At 39.5% G+C, this 17087-nt stretch overlaps 1 protein-coding gene and 1 pseudogene across 7 annotated transcripts in view; both read right to left on the bottom strand.

The window, feature by feature from the left end:
• The window catches only part of LOC121434735 (cyclin-dependent kinase 14), a 526212-nt gene that overhangs the window by 82818 nt on the left and 426307 nt on the right, over positions 1–17087 (bottom strand). For all 7 annotated transcript variants that reach the window (XM_041633665.1, XM_041633666.1, XM_041633668.1 and 4 more), the window contains one exon: positions 1153–1292. In XM_041633665.1, the coding sequence (XP_041489599.1) occupies positions 1153–1292 (140 nt within the window). The remainder of the gene's footprint in view (positions 1–1152; positions 1293–17087) is intronic.
• LOC121434825 lies at positions 15904–16058 on the bottom strand (annotated as a pseudogene).

The raw sequence follows: 17087 nt of genomic DNA, 5'->3' as shown, positions 1-17087 counted from the left end.
GAATTGTTACATAGGATTTAGTGCCAAAATCGAGGGTGATTGTGACTGTTGCTATGGAGAATCCAATCCAATACTGCAGGGGTAGCCAAAACTCTTAGAGACAAAGGCAGTAACTTCACATCTACTTTTAAGTGACGTATGTACAGGAATTATTAAAACCATTACAAATATTTATGCATCTATGTAGTATGCTATTTTAAGGCAATCAGGAAAATATGTTAAGAAATATCTCTAATGGGTCTTTTGGAAAGAACATATCATCATTGAATAAATATATTCCTACTGCTGCCACAGTGTATTTTAAAATTTCACAAGAATTCTGTTTCACACTTGGGAAGAAAGCTGAGATCCGCCCAGCCATAAATCCTTCCCTGAATACTTTAAATGTAATTGGAAAAGTCTGTGCAAATATGAGCACTTCTGTAAAAACAAAACAAAAACCCACCCAGGAATGTGTTTTGTTTTAAAAAGATCTAGAGAAGAGCTGTCTGTACAAATACCAAGAGCATGTGCAGTTAAAATGAATTACATGTCTTCAGTTCTTACATGCCAGCTCAGTACATCAGCCAATTGCCAGCTCTGCTCTTCAGCTCCCTGCCTAACAGTGCTCTTTAAGGTTATTGTTACAACCAAGATGGTCTCTGAAAATCAAACAGAAATGAATCATTTTTCCTCTGTGTACTGCAGCCAGTTAAAATAGCACTGTGTACAGAAAGCACTAAATATGTAAATCATATTTTCCTTTGCCTTTATGACTGCTCAGATCATTTTTTGGACACACACATAATCAAATACAAAGACGTGCAGCTGCAGACTGCAGAGCAGAGATAGCAAAAAATGAATCCATTTTCTTTTTGTGTCTGGTAAGCTAGCAATTGAATGGCAGGACTCCAATAAATATATATACACATGATCCCCCTTCTGGCTTGAGCAATGACATTCTCTCTCTCTCTCTCTCTCTCTCTCACATACACACACACACACACACTCATAATACATACACGCGCACACAGTCTCATAACGCATACACATATATACATAACCCCATAGCAATATGCTTATGTACACATGAATGAGGCCATCTGTCTATATGCAAGCTACATATTGAGGACAAAGTGCTCTGATTGGACGCTGCAGATGGGCCCTACTCACTATCGGTCAGCTCCCATAGCCGCGGGGGCAGATCGCTGAAATACTCGTGGCTCAAGGCGGCCTGTGCAGATAGCCTGTTCTTTGGGGAACACTGTAGAAGCTTGGAAGCCAAATCTTCGGCATGATTTACATAGCTGAGCCTAGAAACACAAGCAAAAACACAGAAATCAGACCAAAGAAGAAATTCACTAAATAGGACCTCAGGTTTATGGCATGTTTTATATACTTCAGTTGGTTCCTGACCAGAAAAACAACTTAAATTACCTGCTGAAACAAACCAACCAAACTCAGATGCATCCTTCCAGGCTCTGTTACTCCACGCTGACCTTTTCTCTAGATATCCTAAGTATTGTTGACTGAAAATATTTTGACTGTAAGCAAAGTACTGATTATTTCAGAATGGATGAAAGTAAGTCCAGGAGTAGAAAATTAGAGAAGACAGTTTATCAAATAGTTGCCAACACTTCTTCATAGAATCTTTGTACAGCATTGCACATATGGACGCATTTATAGGAAATTAATACCAAATAACTGGGAGAATTAAAATAGAGCGGCTATTAAATTCTCTAGTTACTAAAATTACTTTTCCTCTAAGAATTTCTATTTTCTTGCCTGAAATACAAAATTACTGAAGCAAGTGTCCTGCCAAAATGTCAGCCATTCTGATACAAGCATCCAGGTTAACAAATAGATATGCTTATACGATACGGGGCAGAATCAATTCAAGATGACCTTTAAAACAACAGTAGATAGAGGATCCCTGTCTCTTCAGATTATTGGAGAGAAGGCTAGAAGCAAAGCCTTTGATGTGGTATAAGCTTTCCGACGTGCGGCAGCCATGCTCCGTCGGCCCGGCTTTGCTTTCCATGGAAACTATTCTGCTGGTCGGGGCAATCAGACAGGGCTAATTAACCTAACACTGACGATACCCCCTTTACAGAGAAGAGAGCATGTGTCAGGCACGTTCCCAGGCGCGGCTCCCATTCGCACACATATTACAGTCCAACAAGGAAACTACCCCATTTGACAGCGCGGAAAGTAGGTAGGAAATGGCGGTGGAATGCTCAATGAAGCGATCCATGCTCTCCAAAGGATTTTAGCCAGGAGTCGCTGTATTTCTGCAAGCAGGGCTAACTGCACCGACTCTCAGAGGCAGCCAGGGGAGGATCAGGGCCAAGCCACCCTGGGAGTATTTTTAAAAGTCTGGAAGGTACTGAGCATGGAAAATTAGTGCAAGAAGGGCACTCAAGTATCTCTGGAGCGGGTGTGGAAGGGGAAAGGAGGTGATGCGCTTCAGTCACAGGATGGTCCATGAGACCTCACTAAATTCTCCTATCTGAAGGCTTCAGGAATGGATCCAGTGTTGCATGGCTACTCATCTGTTTCTTTGTTTCTTTCATTTACTGATAGATCTGTGAACTGGTTTTAGAGTCTTTGTTGAGAGACATTAGTCCACAAGAAAAGGAGGCATTTTCAAGGTCCTTCTTCTTCCCCTTACAGATGGGCCAAGTCACCAACACTGTATCTTCCTGTCTCAAGTCCTTCTCACCCTTACAAAGCTGCCATTACTATTTCTAAATATTAAGTCTGAAATAGACAGACTTCACAATAAAGACACAATTATATCGAAAGTACTGTTTATGTATTAATATTACCACAGTGAACATTTCATTTCTATCAATTTTATGTTGCTTTGATAAAAAAGAGTCCAACTGGAATCATATCTGATTTTGAGATCTGACACAAATTTGTACAAATTAAATAGGTATCTTTTTGTTTTGTTTTCTTTTGAATACAGGAAATCTTTTTATTTTTCATCTTTTTCATTATTTTTACTGAGCTATATATTTTTTTTCACTCCCCTCCCTTCCTGCCCTCTCCCATGACCCCCATGCTGCCAATTTATTCAGAAAACACTGTCTCTCTTAGGGTCCTCTTTGTTGTCTAGGTTCTTTGGGATTGTGAATTGTAGGCTGGTTTTTCTTTGCTTTTTGTCTAAAAGCCACTTATGAGTGAGTACATATTATATTTCTCTTTCTGGGTCTGAGTTACCTCACTCACTATGATGTTTTTAAGATCCATCCATTTGCCCACAAATTTCAAGATGTCATTTTTTTTCTGCTGTGTAATACTCCATTGGGTAAATGTACGACATCTTCTTTTTCCATTTTTGGTCAAGGGGCATTTAGGTTGTTTTCAGGTTCCGCCTATGACAAATAATGCTGCTATGAGCATAGTTGATCATATGTCCATGTGGTATGAGCATCCTTTGGGTATATACTCAAAAGTAGTATTGCTGGGTCTTGAGGTAGGTTGTTTCCTAATTTTCTGAGAAAATACCATACAGATTTCCAAAGTGGCCATTCAAGTTTGCACACCCACCAGCAATGCAGAAGTGTTGCCTTTACCCCTCAACCTCTCCAGCATAAGTTGTCATCAGTGTTTTTGATCTTGGTCATTCTTAAAGGTGTAAGATAGAACCTTGATTTGCATTCCTCTGATGACAAAGAATGTTGTGCATTTCCTTCAGTGTCTTTTAGCCATTTTAGATTCATCTGCTGAGAGTTCTCTGTTTAGGTCTGTACCCCATTTTTTTTTATTGAATTATTTGTTCTTTTGATGACCAATTTCTTGAGTTCTTTGTATATTTTGGAGATCAGCCATCTGTCTGATGTGGGATTGGTGAAAATCTTAAGCTTTAGAAGTGCTTCTTTTACATATGAGGGTGCCCATGTATTTGGGGCATAGAGATGTTCAGTATTGCAGGTCTAGACCATTGTCTGTATTCCACAATCCCAGTTTCACGTGATGATGGAAGCTCAGTGATTCTGCTCAGCATTCATTCACCTACTCTCTCTGAATGGCTCCTACAGTGACAAGATTTTGCCATGGGAACAGCTTTAGAGATGTAAACAGTACTACCTGGTTTCAGGAGAGCCAGCTGATATAAATGACAGGCACACCTTACATGCTGGGCAGGAAGGAGATATACTTGCTGATCTGGGATTCCGTTAAGCTTTAGGCCCACAACACTGCCTATCACAGCCCATAGGTGCTCCATTTGGGCTTACTCACTGTGTATGATGAGCTGCTATGAAAATGACTTTAAGTGTCCTTGTGATAGGATGGAATGTCCTTTGGGCATATGATCAGGAGTGGTATAGCTGAGTCTTGAGGTAAACTGATGCTCAGTTCTCTGAGAAGCCGCCATATTGATTTCCAAATTAGTTATAAATGTTTTCACTCCCACCAGCAGTGGAGGAGTGTTCCCTTTGGTCTACATCCTTGCCAGCATGAGCTGTCATTAGTACTAGCCATTCTGACAGGTCTAAGATCGAATCTCAGAGTCATTTTGATTTGAAGTTTCCTGATGGTCAAACATTTTTTAAGTGGTGCTTGGCCGTGCCATTTGAGATTCCTCTGTTGAGAATTTTCTCTTTAGATCTGTACCCCATTTTAAAACTGGATTATTTAGTTTGTTGATGTCTAGTTTCTTGAGTTCTTCATATAGTTTGAATATTAGCCCTCTGTCAGTTGTGAAGTTGGTGAAAATCTTTTCCCATTTTATAGCTGCCCTTTGGTCCTACTGACTGTAGAGTCCTTTGCCTTACAGAAGCTCTTCAGTTTCATGAGATTCCATATATTAATTGTTGATCTTAATACCTTTGCTATTGGTGTTCTGTTCAGGATACATCTCCTGTGCCAATGTGTTCAAGGCTATTCCCTACTTTCTCTTCTATAAGGTTCAGAGTATCTGGCTTTATGTTGAAGTGTTTGGTCCACTTGGACTTGAGTTTTGTGCAAGGTGACAGATATGGTCAATTTGTATTCTTCTACATGCTGACATTCAGTTAGGCCAGCACAATTTGTTGATGATGCTTTCTTTTCCACCGGCTATGTCTGGCTTCTTTATCAAAAATCCAATGTTCATCCGACCACAGGGATACTTGTTTAAACATGTGCATTGTCGTTATATTCATAATAGCCAAGAATTGGAAACAACCTAGATGTCCCTCAACAGATGAAAGGATAAGGAAAATGTCTGGCTTCTTTATCAAAAATCCAATGTTCTGCATGCCTTTAATCCCAGCACTTGGGAGGCAGAGGCAGGCGGATCTCTGTGAGTTCGAGACCAGTCTGGTCTACAAGAGCTAGTTCCAGGACAGGCTCCAAAACCACATAGAAACCCTGTCTCGAAAAACCAAAAAAAAAGAAAAAATCCAATGTTCATAGCAGTGTAGATTTATATCCAGGATTCCATTTGATTCCTTTGATCAATGTGTCTGTTTTTTATACAAATACCACGTGGTTTGTAACACTGCAGCTCTGCAGCACAGCTTAAAATCAGGGATGATGATACCTCTAGAAGTTCTTTTATTTTATAATATTGTTTTAGTTATCCTGGGTTTTTTGTTTTTCCATATGAAGTTAAGTACTGTTCTTTCAATGTCTGTAAATAATTGTGTTAGAATTCTGATGGGGATTACATTGAAACTGCAGGTTACTTTAGTATGATGGTCATTTTTACTATGTTAATCCTACCGTAGATCCATGAGCATGCATGAGCTTTCCATCTTCTGATATCTTCCTCAATTTCCTTCTTCAAAGACTTGAAGTTTTTATTATACAGGTCTTTCACTTGCTTGGTTAAAGTTATTCCAAGACATTTTTTATTATTTGTGACTATTTTTGAATCGTGTTGTTTTCCTGATTTCTTTCTAAACCTGTTGGTCATTTGTATATAGGAGAGGTACCGATTTTTTTGTTTGTTTGATTTAATCTTGCATCCAGTGACTTTGCTGGAAGCTGCTTATCAGCAGTAGGAATTCCCTGGTAGAATTTCTTGGGTCTCTCATGTATACTATAATATCACCTGCAAATAAAGATACTTTAACATCTTCATTTTCAATTTGTACCTCCATGAATTGTCTTATTGCTTTCGCAAGAACTTCAAGTACTATATTGAATAGATATGGAGACCGTACACAGCCTTGTCTTGTTCCTGATTTTTACTGGAATTGTTTTGAGTTTCTCCCCATTTTAATTTGAAGTTGGCTATAGGCTTGCTATACTTTGCTTTTATTATGATTAGGCATGTCCTTTAATCCATGATCTCTCCAAGACTTTTATTATGAAGAGATGCTAGATTTTGTCAAAGGCTTTTCCAGCATTTAATGAGATGACCATGTGTTTTCTTTTCTCAGTTTGTTTTTATGGCAGATTGCACTGAAAGATTTTTATGTGCTGATCCATCCCTGCATCTCTGAGATGAAGTCTATTTGATCATTGTGGATAAGTTTTGATATATTCTTGGATTCAGTTTGCTTGTGAATATTTTATTGAGTATTTTTGCACCAATGTTCTTGAGGGAAATTGATCCTTAATTCACTTTGTTGAAACTTTGTATGGTTTGAGTATCAGAATGACTGTGGCCTCATAAAATGAATTTGCAATGTTCTTTTTGTTTCTATTTTGTGGAATAATTTGAGGAATATTGGCATTAACTCTTCTTTGGGACTCTGGCAGAATTCTGCACTGAAACAGTCTGGTCCTCGGCATTTTTGGTTGGGAGACTTTTAATGGCTGTTTCTATTTCTTTGGAGGTTATAAGTTTATTTAAATTGGTTTTCTGATCTTGGTTTAACTTTGGTAAGTGTTATCTGTTGAGAAAATTATCCATTTCTTTTAGATTTCCCAATTTTGTGGAATATAGGTTTTTAAGTATGAGGTAACAGTTCTTTGGATTTCTACCATACCATGTCTGCTATGTTCCTCTTTTCATTTTTGATTTTGTTAATTTGGATATTCTCTCTCTGATTTTCATTTAGTTTTAGATAAGGGTTTGTCTATTTTGATGATTTTTTTAAAGAAATAACTCTGTTTCAGTAATTCTTTGTATAGTTCTCCATGTTTCTATTTCACTGATTTCAGCTCTCAGGTTATTTTCTGCCATTTGCTCTTCTTGGATGTGTTTGATTCTTTATGCTCGAGAACATTCAGGTGTGCTGTTAAGTCACAAGTACGAGCTCTCTCTTTCCTTTAAATGAAAACACTTAGTGCTATGACCGTTCCTCTGAGCACTACTTCTGCTGTGTCCCATCAATGTGCGTATGTTCCACATTACTACTCACTGAATTCTAGAAAGTCTTTCATTTCTTTCTTACTTATGCCTTAACCCAGTAGTCATTCAGTGAGGAATTGTCTGGTTTCCGTGAGTTTTCAGGTGTTCCTGAAACCCAGCTTTAACCCATGGTGGCCTGAGAGGCTCAATTTTCTTGTGTCTATTGAGACATGCTTTGTTACCAAGTATGTGGTCAGTTTTGGAGAATTTTCCATGAGGTACTGAGAAGAAGGTATATTCTTTTGTGTTTGGGAGAAATGTTCTGTAGATGTCTATTAAGTCCATTTGAGTCATAATGTCTGTTAGCTCCATTATTTCTCTGTTTAGTTTTTGTCTGAATGACATGTCCATTGAAATGAGTGCAGAAGTCTCCCACTATTAATATGTGAGGTTTGATACATGATTAAGATATATATATATATATGTATATATATATACATATACATATATATAGAAAAGGATATATATATATCTCCTTTTCTATCTCTTTCGATTAATTTTGGTTTGAAGACTATTTTGTTAGATATTAGAATAGCTTGTTTCTTGGGTCCATTTTCTTGGAAAAAGATTTTCCAACCCTTTACTCTGAGGTACTATCTATCTTTGACATTGAGGTGTGTTTCTTGTATGTAGCAGATAGATTGGCTCTGTTTTCTTATCCATTCTGTTAGCGTGTGTGTGTGTGTGTGTGTGTGTGTGTGTGTGTGTGTGTGTGTATGTATGTTTAATTGGGGGAATTGAGTTTATTGATATTGAGGGATATTAATGACCAATGATTGTTAATTTCTGTTATTTCATTGTTGGTGGTAGTGTGTGTGTGTGTGTGTGTGTGTGTGTGTGTGTGTGTCCCTTCTTTGGGTTTTTCTGGTGTGAGATTATTTATTGCTTATGTTTTCCTAGGTGTAGTTAACCTCTTTGGTTTAGAGTTTTCCTTCTATATCTTCTGTAGGGCTGGACTTGTAGATAGATATTGTTTAAGTTGACTTTGACATGAAATATCTTCTTTTCTCCATCTCTGGTAATGAAAAGGTTTGTTTTCCATCACCAGAGATGTCTGGGCTGGCATCCCTAGTCTCTTAGAGTCTGCAGCATATCAGTCCAGTTTCTTCTGGCTTTTAGGGTCTCTGTGAGATGACAGGTGTAATTCTGCTTTTTTTAAAATTTGTTATGTATACAATATTCTGTCTACATGTATGCCTGCAGGCCAGAAGAGGGAACCAGACATCATTACAGATGGTTGTGAGCCACCACGTGGTTGCTGGGAATTGAACTCAGGACCTTTGGGAGAGCAGGCAATGCTCTTAACCACTGAGCCATCTCTCCAGCCCGACAGGTGTAATTCTAATAGGTCACAGCACTGATTCTTTAATCCAAGGATGGGGCAACAGAGAACACATTCTGCCAGGTTTACCCAACTAGTCAGAACTCTTGTGAAGATTGTTCCTGACTTTAATTCTATTATCAGGTGTCCTAGTTAGACCACCTAATGGTGCTTTTTGGTGAGATAATAACAAATTTCTATATGGCACTTTTGTCGACCTTCAGATACTTTCCAAACCCATAACCAAAAGATTCAGCGTCACCCAAACTACAGCAACCAAATGGCCTCTCTGGGAAAGTCTAGCTTTTACCATCAAAGAAGAATCAGAAGAAACTTCACATTCCTTAGCTTTGAATATAATCTGACGAAATTTGACTGCAAATTAAGGTTTAGAGTAATCTTTACTTGCCTAACAAACAATTCAAAAGAAATCAGAATACACTAATTTTAATGACACTACAATTATTGTCTGATATTTGCTTTCATTTTCTACTTTCTTAAAAGGGCACATTTGATGCTATTATTGCTTTTGTTGATATATTACCACGTTTTTATGCTTATTACTTTATTAAATCACCTTCCATCTCATGGTTCAGTCATTCTTTGCTACCTTTAAAAAAATCTCATGGTTGCTTTACTTTTTATCTATTTGTTTACATGACCTTGATGTATGAACGTAGTTTTCACTGTCTTCTAAACATCATAACCATCAGTTCTAGAAAATCTGCCCTAGGTTTAACCCTTTCAGAATCCTCTTTCCTTGTTTGTAACTGTTGGACAATGCCACCTCACTAAACTTTCAATGTCTATATCCACTCATCCATATTTTTCATCTGTTGCTTCCTGTTTTCCAGGCTAGGTAATCACTTCGGAACCACTTTTCATCCCAAAAGGTTCGGCACTTATTGGCATCTAATATATTGTTTTTCCTGTTCAACTCTATGGTCTCTCAGGCTGCTTTCAGATTTGGCCTTTTCTTTCATTATAGTTTTTGGATAGATGTATATGTCAGATATGGACATATCTGACAATTCTCAATAACTGAAGTTGTGAGTCCTGAGAGAGTATTATCCAGTTTCTTTTGCTATTGATTCTTAGTCCAAATGATTTTCTCTAATAGTTTGTAATTCTGGTCTGTGAGCTCATGCTGGCATGCTGGGACAGTGGGTTGCTGGGGAGCAGCCAGTGAGAATGTGTTTCTCCATGGCAATTTTCTTTGACTCTTTTCAAGACCCCCAGAACTCCCACAGAACCCTGGGACTTTAAAGATTCCTGTTGCTGGCTTTTGAAACCCTTAAGTCTTGTAAATTTATGACAACCCTATAGGAATTTTCAGGAGAGTGGTGGCACATGCCTTTAATCCCAGCATTCAGTGGCAGAGGCAGACAGATCTCTGTAGTCTGAGGACAGCCTGGTCTACAAGAGCTAGTTCCAGAACAGGCTCCAAAGCTACAGAGAAACCCTGTCTCAAACAAAACAAAACAAAGCAAAAACCCTGTGTTTTTCATCTCTATCTAAAGGAAAAACTGCCTTGAAAAATTTTTTTCTTGCAGTTTCTCTTTTCTAGAAGCAGGTTTGTTTGTTTTTAAAAATTGAAAAAAAAATGCAGTCTATTGCTGAAGCTGGGTTCTATTTCTGAAGCCCATTCCTGTGTGTCGAGCGCCTTTACTCTATGTGGGAACTGTCAATCCCTATGTCCTATCTTTCTCAGGCTAACTTTAGACAATGACTCCAAGAAAATTGCAACTTCATTACTCTGCTCTACTTTTTCCTTCATTCTTTGCTCTCCTAGATTTTCACTTATTGATGCACCTGTGAGTTTGAAAGAATGCCTTTAGGAAGCATTGCAGATAATTTCTAGTGTTAGTAAAGAGAACATACTGTCATGTAGACACACATGCCCACATATACATACATATATGCATACATATGCACACTCCCCACAGTCTGATAGCTTGCTGTAAAGTCGTCTATAGTTGTACCTTTCTCATCCTTATCCCTGGGTAATAACACTACGCTGACGTTTCCTCATGCCCCACTTCCTCTTTCCAAATCAATTCTTTCAAGTCTCCTCTGTGTAGGCTCAGTAGCTGGCCATGTGCAGTTGACTTGAGCTGCTCTTTTACCGCACAGTATTTTATTTCCCCAGTGGTACACTTGACCTCTCCGTCTACCTCTGACTGATGGGAGACATTCTACCTATCAGGTTGATGACGCTGTACTCAGCAAGACTCTATGCTCGTTAAGGGTCAGAGAAACCTAGTAGCTATGTGGGGATGTTCACGTCATGTTCATTTTTAACAGTGATCGATTGGTGGAGGAGGAGGAGGTTAGGTACTCGGTACCAAGATGACCTAGGACATGGTTGGTGGATAGAAGATAACCTGCGGGAGTTAGGTCCCTCCTTCCACAGGTCCCCCGGTTTGGCAGAAAAAGCCTTTTCCCCAGTCAGCCATCTTACTGGCCAATATGTATTCATATTTCGAGAAAAGAAAAAGACACTGCTGTTTGTAGGAATTCTTTTTTTTTTTTCTGAGACAGGGTTTCTCTGTAGCTTTGGAACCTGTCCTGGAACTAGCTCTTGTAGACCAGGCTGGCCTCGAACTCACAGAGATCCACCTGCCTCTGCCTCCTGAGTGCTGGGATTAAAGGCATGTGCCACCACTGCCCAGCATTGTAGGAAGTCTTTGGGGGAAATTTTAGAAACTGAAAAATCTTAAGTTAAAATGATAAGAAATAATTCTTAGCGGATCTGGAGCGTGTGTGTGTGTGTGTGTGTGTGTGTGTGTGTGTGTGTGAAGAGAATCTTGCATCATGAATAACTTCAAGCAAATACTTCTAAGGCCACTAAAAATAATGCTATACTGCTATTTAAATCATAGTCAATGTTCCGCATTCCTCTTAACTTGCCCTGCCTCTCTCATTCTCTCTCTCTCTTTACTTGACATTTCTAATCTTGGGAAGAAAGAAACAACAGCCTTAGACATGGGCCATCAATAGCAGGCAGTATTTTCTCTAATTTTTTTCTTTGCATGGGGTAATTTTATGCCTCAGAAACAAGACTGAGAAGCGGGACAGACATTTACCAATGCTGTGGTTGTAACATTACATAATCTTGGATCTGAGAAGAACTGGTTCTGAAGTAGAGGTAGTAAAGTTAGCACTGGCTTGCCAGAGGGATCCACAGAATTTACCCTGCCTCCCAGGAACAGATCAAACAGTGCCCTCCATTTCTCTCCATTCACCATGCACCCATCTACTGCAAAGCTAGCTGGATTGCACATCCTTGAAGATGGGGAGCAAGAGAAATCCAGAATCTGCCATTAGCCTAAAGAAGACTGGCACGTTGAGAAGAGAAATGTCCAAACGTCTGATAAAGACTGAGCATATCGATGCAGATTATACCTACCGAGTTTCATCTTCATCTCAGACATAAGAACTTAAAAAATAAACATTCATGTTTAAACAACAGAAACTCTATGTTCAAGTCCTGGCTCTTTAAACACCTCTTCAAAATACATCAGACTACTGTTGGGCAATGCTGTCTCCTTAGAGTCACCCACCACCTATACATCGAGACAAAAACTCAAGACCGCCATAACTCCATGGCCTCACCCCGGGTGGCATTCTCAAGGACATCAAGGGACTCCCAACTTCCCATCATCCAGACAAGTAAGGGATTAGCAGCTTTCTCCTACCACCCAGAGTTGATGGAAAGACTGACATTTTCTACCTTTACCTTGCTTACATTGATCACAGATGTCTTATTATTTCACCCATCCCACCAGCCCTTAAAGGAATCAAGAGTGAAGAAAAAAATTACCAGTGCGCGTGAAACCATGTGATGCTCTTGGTATTTATACCAGTTTAGCCAATTTCTGTGACTTCCAAGGGGCTGATTAAAGTAGGACTCCATCTGAAGAGAATAATTCTTATTTTTGATGATAAGATGGAACTAAGAGTTCAAAACTAAATCTTCACTTGTGAAAAATAATCAATCTGCATTGGGCTTTATAAATGGCTTCTGTTTCAGATAGATCAGCTATAAATATTTAGCTCAGATTGTGCGGTTCAGGAACACTTCCACCATAAGAGGCTCCGCAGAAACCATCCTACTTCCTGGCATGTCTGCTTGAGGTAAAGAGTGCATAGCAATGGTAGCTGCTTCTCAAGCCCCGAAGTCACAAATCTCACCTGCAAAGGAGGTTCTGAAGGCAGAAACTGCCTCACCGGAAGGGAACAGTGTGTCCTTCCGCTGTAAACAGGACTCAAAATAGCTCCTGAAAGGCCTCGTTTTGTGGGGTATTATTTCACCAAAAGAGAAGAAAAGATTCTCTAACCCTGAACAAAACCTCTTCAAAGTTTATGTTCTCAATAAAACGTTCACTGAGAACTGAAAATATAACTCAGTAATGCAATAAACGCCCTAACAAATATATCAGATTTTTCACTTAATGCCTTTTACTGGCTTAAGGCAAGCGGAGGGAAAGGAAATCCCCGTCCACAGCCTGATTCCGGCAGGAGCCCCGCTTTGTGGCAGTCCTTTAAAGTAGGCATGGTGAATTCATATCAACCCTGCTGAATCCTAGGGCATGACAAAAGGAGAGAGACTTGATAGCAGTTAATACTCCACAGGGCTCGTTCTTCGTGTTTATTCCATCACTGACCTGACACAACCCGAGACAGTAAAGAACATGGGGAGTCTAAAACCCACGAGGTACAAGACACATTAGTGCCGGTATGTTGACACGGAAGACAAGTAGCTCCGCCCTTTAAACACTGTCACCTTGTTTGCCGAAGGCATTTCATTACATACAACAACAAATATTTGTTATGTCACACAGTTTCCGAGGGTTGGAAATCTAGGGGCAGTTTATCCGGCGGCTGAAACTCAGTCTCTTAGAAGGCTGTGATCAAGTTGATGGCCTGAAAGCTTGTCCTGTCCAATTCCCAGTGAACCTCATTTACATGACTATTGGCAGGGGCCATGGTCTGGTCATGTGATATGGCAGCCAGTTTCTCCAGAGCCAATGAGGAGAGAGAGAGACAGAGAGAGTGGGGGGGGGGGGGGGGAGAAGCCAGAGTCCACTGGAGGTGAAGTCTTTTACAGCCTAAGCTCAGAATTAGTATTCAGTCAACTTCCACTGCATACTACTAGCCACCAGGACCAGGCCTTGCTGATGTGGGACGGACAATGGCAGGGGAGATCAGAAGATCCATGGGGTCACTGAGAGTCAACATGGAGGCTGCTGACTTCCTTGATAATCACCAAAGATACATCGCAAATGCTAATTGTGAATAGAATATCTCTCTGTCTGTCTGTCTGTCTATATGTCTGTCTCTCTCTGTAGTGTGTGTGTGTGTGTGTGTGTGTGTGTGTGTGTGTGTGTCGCCCCTGAAATTGCCATTTGGAGTATCTGTAAACGTCCAAATCAGTAGTAGTAAAGTCATGTATCAATCAACCACTTCTAATATTTATTTCCCATGATATCCACCTAAACAAAACCACTATACTAGTTAAAAAATACTGTCCTTATAAAATGACAAAAATAAAAATAATAATTTTTAGAAGTTATAAACTAAATCCCTCAGAATTCTACCACCATGACAAAACTATGTTCATCCTGTAAATTAACATTTTATTTATTTATAGTTCAAAGACATTATAATAGTTATTGTGGTAATGTGCATACAATTTCTTATTTTGGTCATTTTTAGAAACTTAAAGAGAAATTGCTTTTGTGTTTTTATACATATTATCATAACAATGCTTTATAATATTCAATTGGGTTCATAAGTTATGGGGTATTAAACCTATATACCTATCCCCTTAATTTGGATAAGTTAGTGTGAAGTCTTTAAAAAATGTTTCTTACAGCTTTATTTATTTGTTTGGTGGGGTGTAGGGTCAGCAAACAACTCTCAAGAGTCAGTTGTCTCCTTCCACCATGTGCGCTCCAGGATAGGTTGGCTGACATCTTTTCATGATGAACAAACTGAATGGGCCAAGACCAAGTCTTTTTACAAACATTAATCTAAAAAATGGTGATAAGACTCTTGGCCACCAGTCTTCGTTTACTTATTTCTTTAAGTGAAACACCAAAGAGGAAAATTACTAAAACAAAATATAACTTCCAAGACTTTTTGGTGAGTAAACTAAAATCCCAAACGATTGTCCTTGAGGCCACTTCCCACCGGTGGCTGGCTCTCTTCACTGACCCGCGTCCCCTATCTACTCCTGTAGCTCTCTATGGTCACTTCCCTTCTTCAACAGCATCTACTGAGTCCATGTGTTGTGCCCTGCGACCGGTGCCTTCCTCACGTGGCAGCCAGCCAGTGTGATTCTTTCTAATCACACCGCCTGTCTGCCTGACTGTACCAATCCCCCTCCGACATCACCTTATCTTATTACTGTTTGTTATTCTAGAGCAGTGGTTCCCAACCTTCCTAATCTGAGACCCTTTAATACAGTTCCTCATGTTGTGGTGACCCCAGCCATAAAATTATTTTGTTACTACTTCATAACTGTAATTTTGCTACTGTTCTGAATTGTAATGTAAATATCTGGCATACTGGACATCTGAATGTAAACCCAAAGGGGTCGTGACTCATAAGTTGAGAATCACTGCTCCAGAAGGTCACATCTAGGAGAGCAGGAACCTTCCTGAATATTCTCAAATACATGCAGATAGTGATAAGTACAACTAATTAAATGTGCCATGACATAATCACGGTGGTGTAGGAGGTCCTTTTGTCTATATGTTGTTTTCATTGGTTAATTAATAAAGAAACTGGCTTGGCCTTACAGGGCAAAACTGTAGGCAGAGAAGACAGATTGAATTCTGGGAGGAAGAAAGCAGAGGGGAGAGACACCATGGAGCCGTCAGAATCAGACATGCTGAATCTTTCCCAGTAAGCCACTGCCGCGTGACAATACACAGATTAATAAAAATGGGTTAAACTGAGATGTAAGAGTTAACCAATAAGAAGTTAGAGCTAATGAGCCAAACAGTGTTTTAATTAATACAGTTTCTGTGTGGTTATTTCAGGGCTAAGCTAACTGGGCCGCTGGGACGAACAAGCAGGTCCTCTCCCTTGCAACATTATGGCTTCCAACATACTCCCTTATTGTGTGGGTGTGTGTGTATGTGTGTATGTGTGTGTGCACATATGATTTACCATTTTCCAGGACCACGCACAGTAATGAAATGGGCTGAGTTCTCCTCCACCTCCTTAAAATTGATGTTTTTGAAGAAGAGCTGTAGTCCTGGCAGTGGTGTTAATAAAAACGTAGTTCAATGGGAAACACCAAAAACACAAAAAGTTCACCTCCTCCACTACCACAAATTATGCAGTAGTTGAGCTTCCTGCATTTGGGGATCTTGCAGGGGTCAACACATCTAGAATGCAATGGATAAGCCTCACCCTGGGAAAACCACCTCTCTGATCATACCAGGTAAGTATAAAAATGTTCAATTTCTTTAAAAAAAAAATAAGTCACTTAAATAAAATGTTATAACTTGGCCACCGAGATTTTCTTTTTTGTACATTGTCTTATACTCTGAACCCATGGTCAGGATCTTACATGCCTCAGCTCTGCCATATCTAACACAGTAAATGAGAAAGTCATTAGAAATCTGTTCTTGGGGCTATAAAATAATTGAAGACAGAAAAATAAAATTTGTAAAAGGGGCTTAGACGTGTCCGTGAGGAAAACACTTGAAAGCTGTTTCCAGAATTAAGCGAGGTGCTGCAGACAAAGCCTTCCTTGTGCAATGAGGTGCAGTTACGTGCGAGCCAGCCTCCCACCACGAGCCAAGCAGCTGTTGGTCTGCATGCTATAGGACTGCTACTCTCCACTGTATTTATAGATGTAAAAATTCAACTGGTTCCTCAAGCAATATAAGAAGAGGATTTCAGGGGCTGGAGAGATGGCTGAGTGGTTAAGAAAACTGGCTGCTCTTCCAGAGGTCCTGAGTTCAATTCCCAGCAACCACATGGTGGCTCACAACCATCTGTAATGAGATCTGGCGCCCTCTTCTGGCATGTGGGCATACATGAAGGCAGAATGTTGTATACATAATAAATAAATAAATCTAAAAAAATTATAGTTACAAAGTAGAAACAAAAATAATTAAAAAAAATAAAATAAAATAAAGAAGAGGATTTCAGGGCTGGAGCATTTTTCTCAAAACATAATATTTCCCTAGAAGTAATTTGCAGGAGCCAACTCACTGGACAATTTACAATTAATATGGAAAAAAATCACAACACAACCCCCAGATTAAAAAAAAACAAACTAAACAAAAACCCACCAAGACAAGACGAAACAAACACAGAGGTCTAGCAAGATGGCTCAGCAGACAAAGATGCTTGTTTGCAACCAAACCTGATGACCTGAGCTCTATCCCTGGGACTCTGCTGGTGCCAGAAAATCAATCCTCACAAGTTATTTTCTGACCTCTGCATGCATGCACATACACACACACACAC

The sequence above is a fragment of the Microtus oregoni genome, unplaced genomic scaffold (genome assembly GCF_018167655.1).
Source record: "Microtus oregoni isolate MIOR12 unplaced genomic scaffold, Mior012 000044F_ref0000062, whole genome shotgun sequence".
NCBI classification, from domain to species: Eukaryota; Metazoa; Chordata; class Mammalia; order Rodentia; family Cricetidae; genus Microtus; species Microtus oregoni.
Note: the sequence above shows the minus strand (reverse complement) of the source record. Positions and strands in the feature narration are given on the sequence as shown.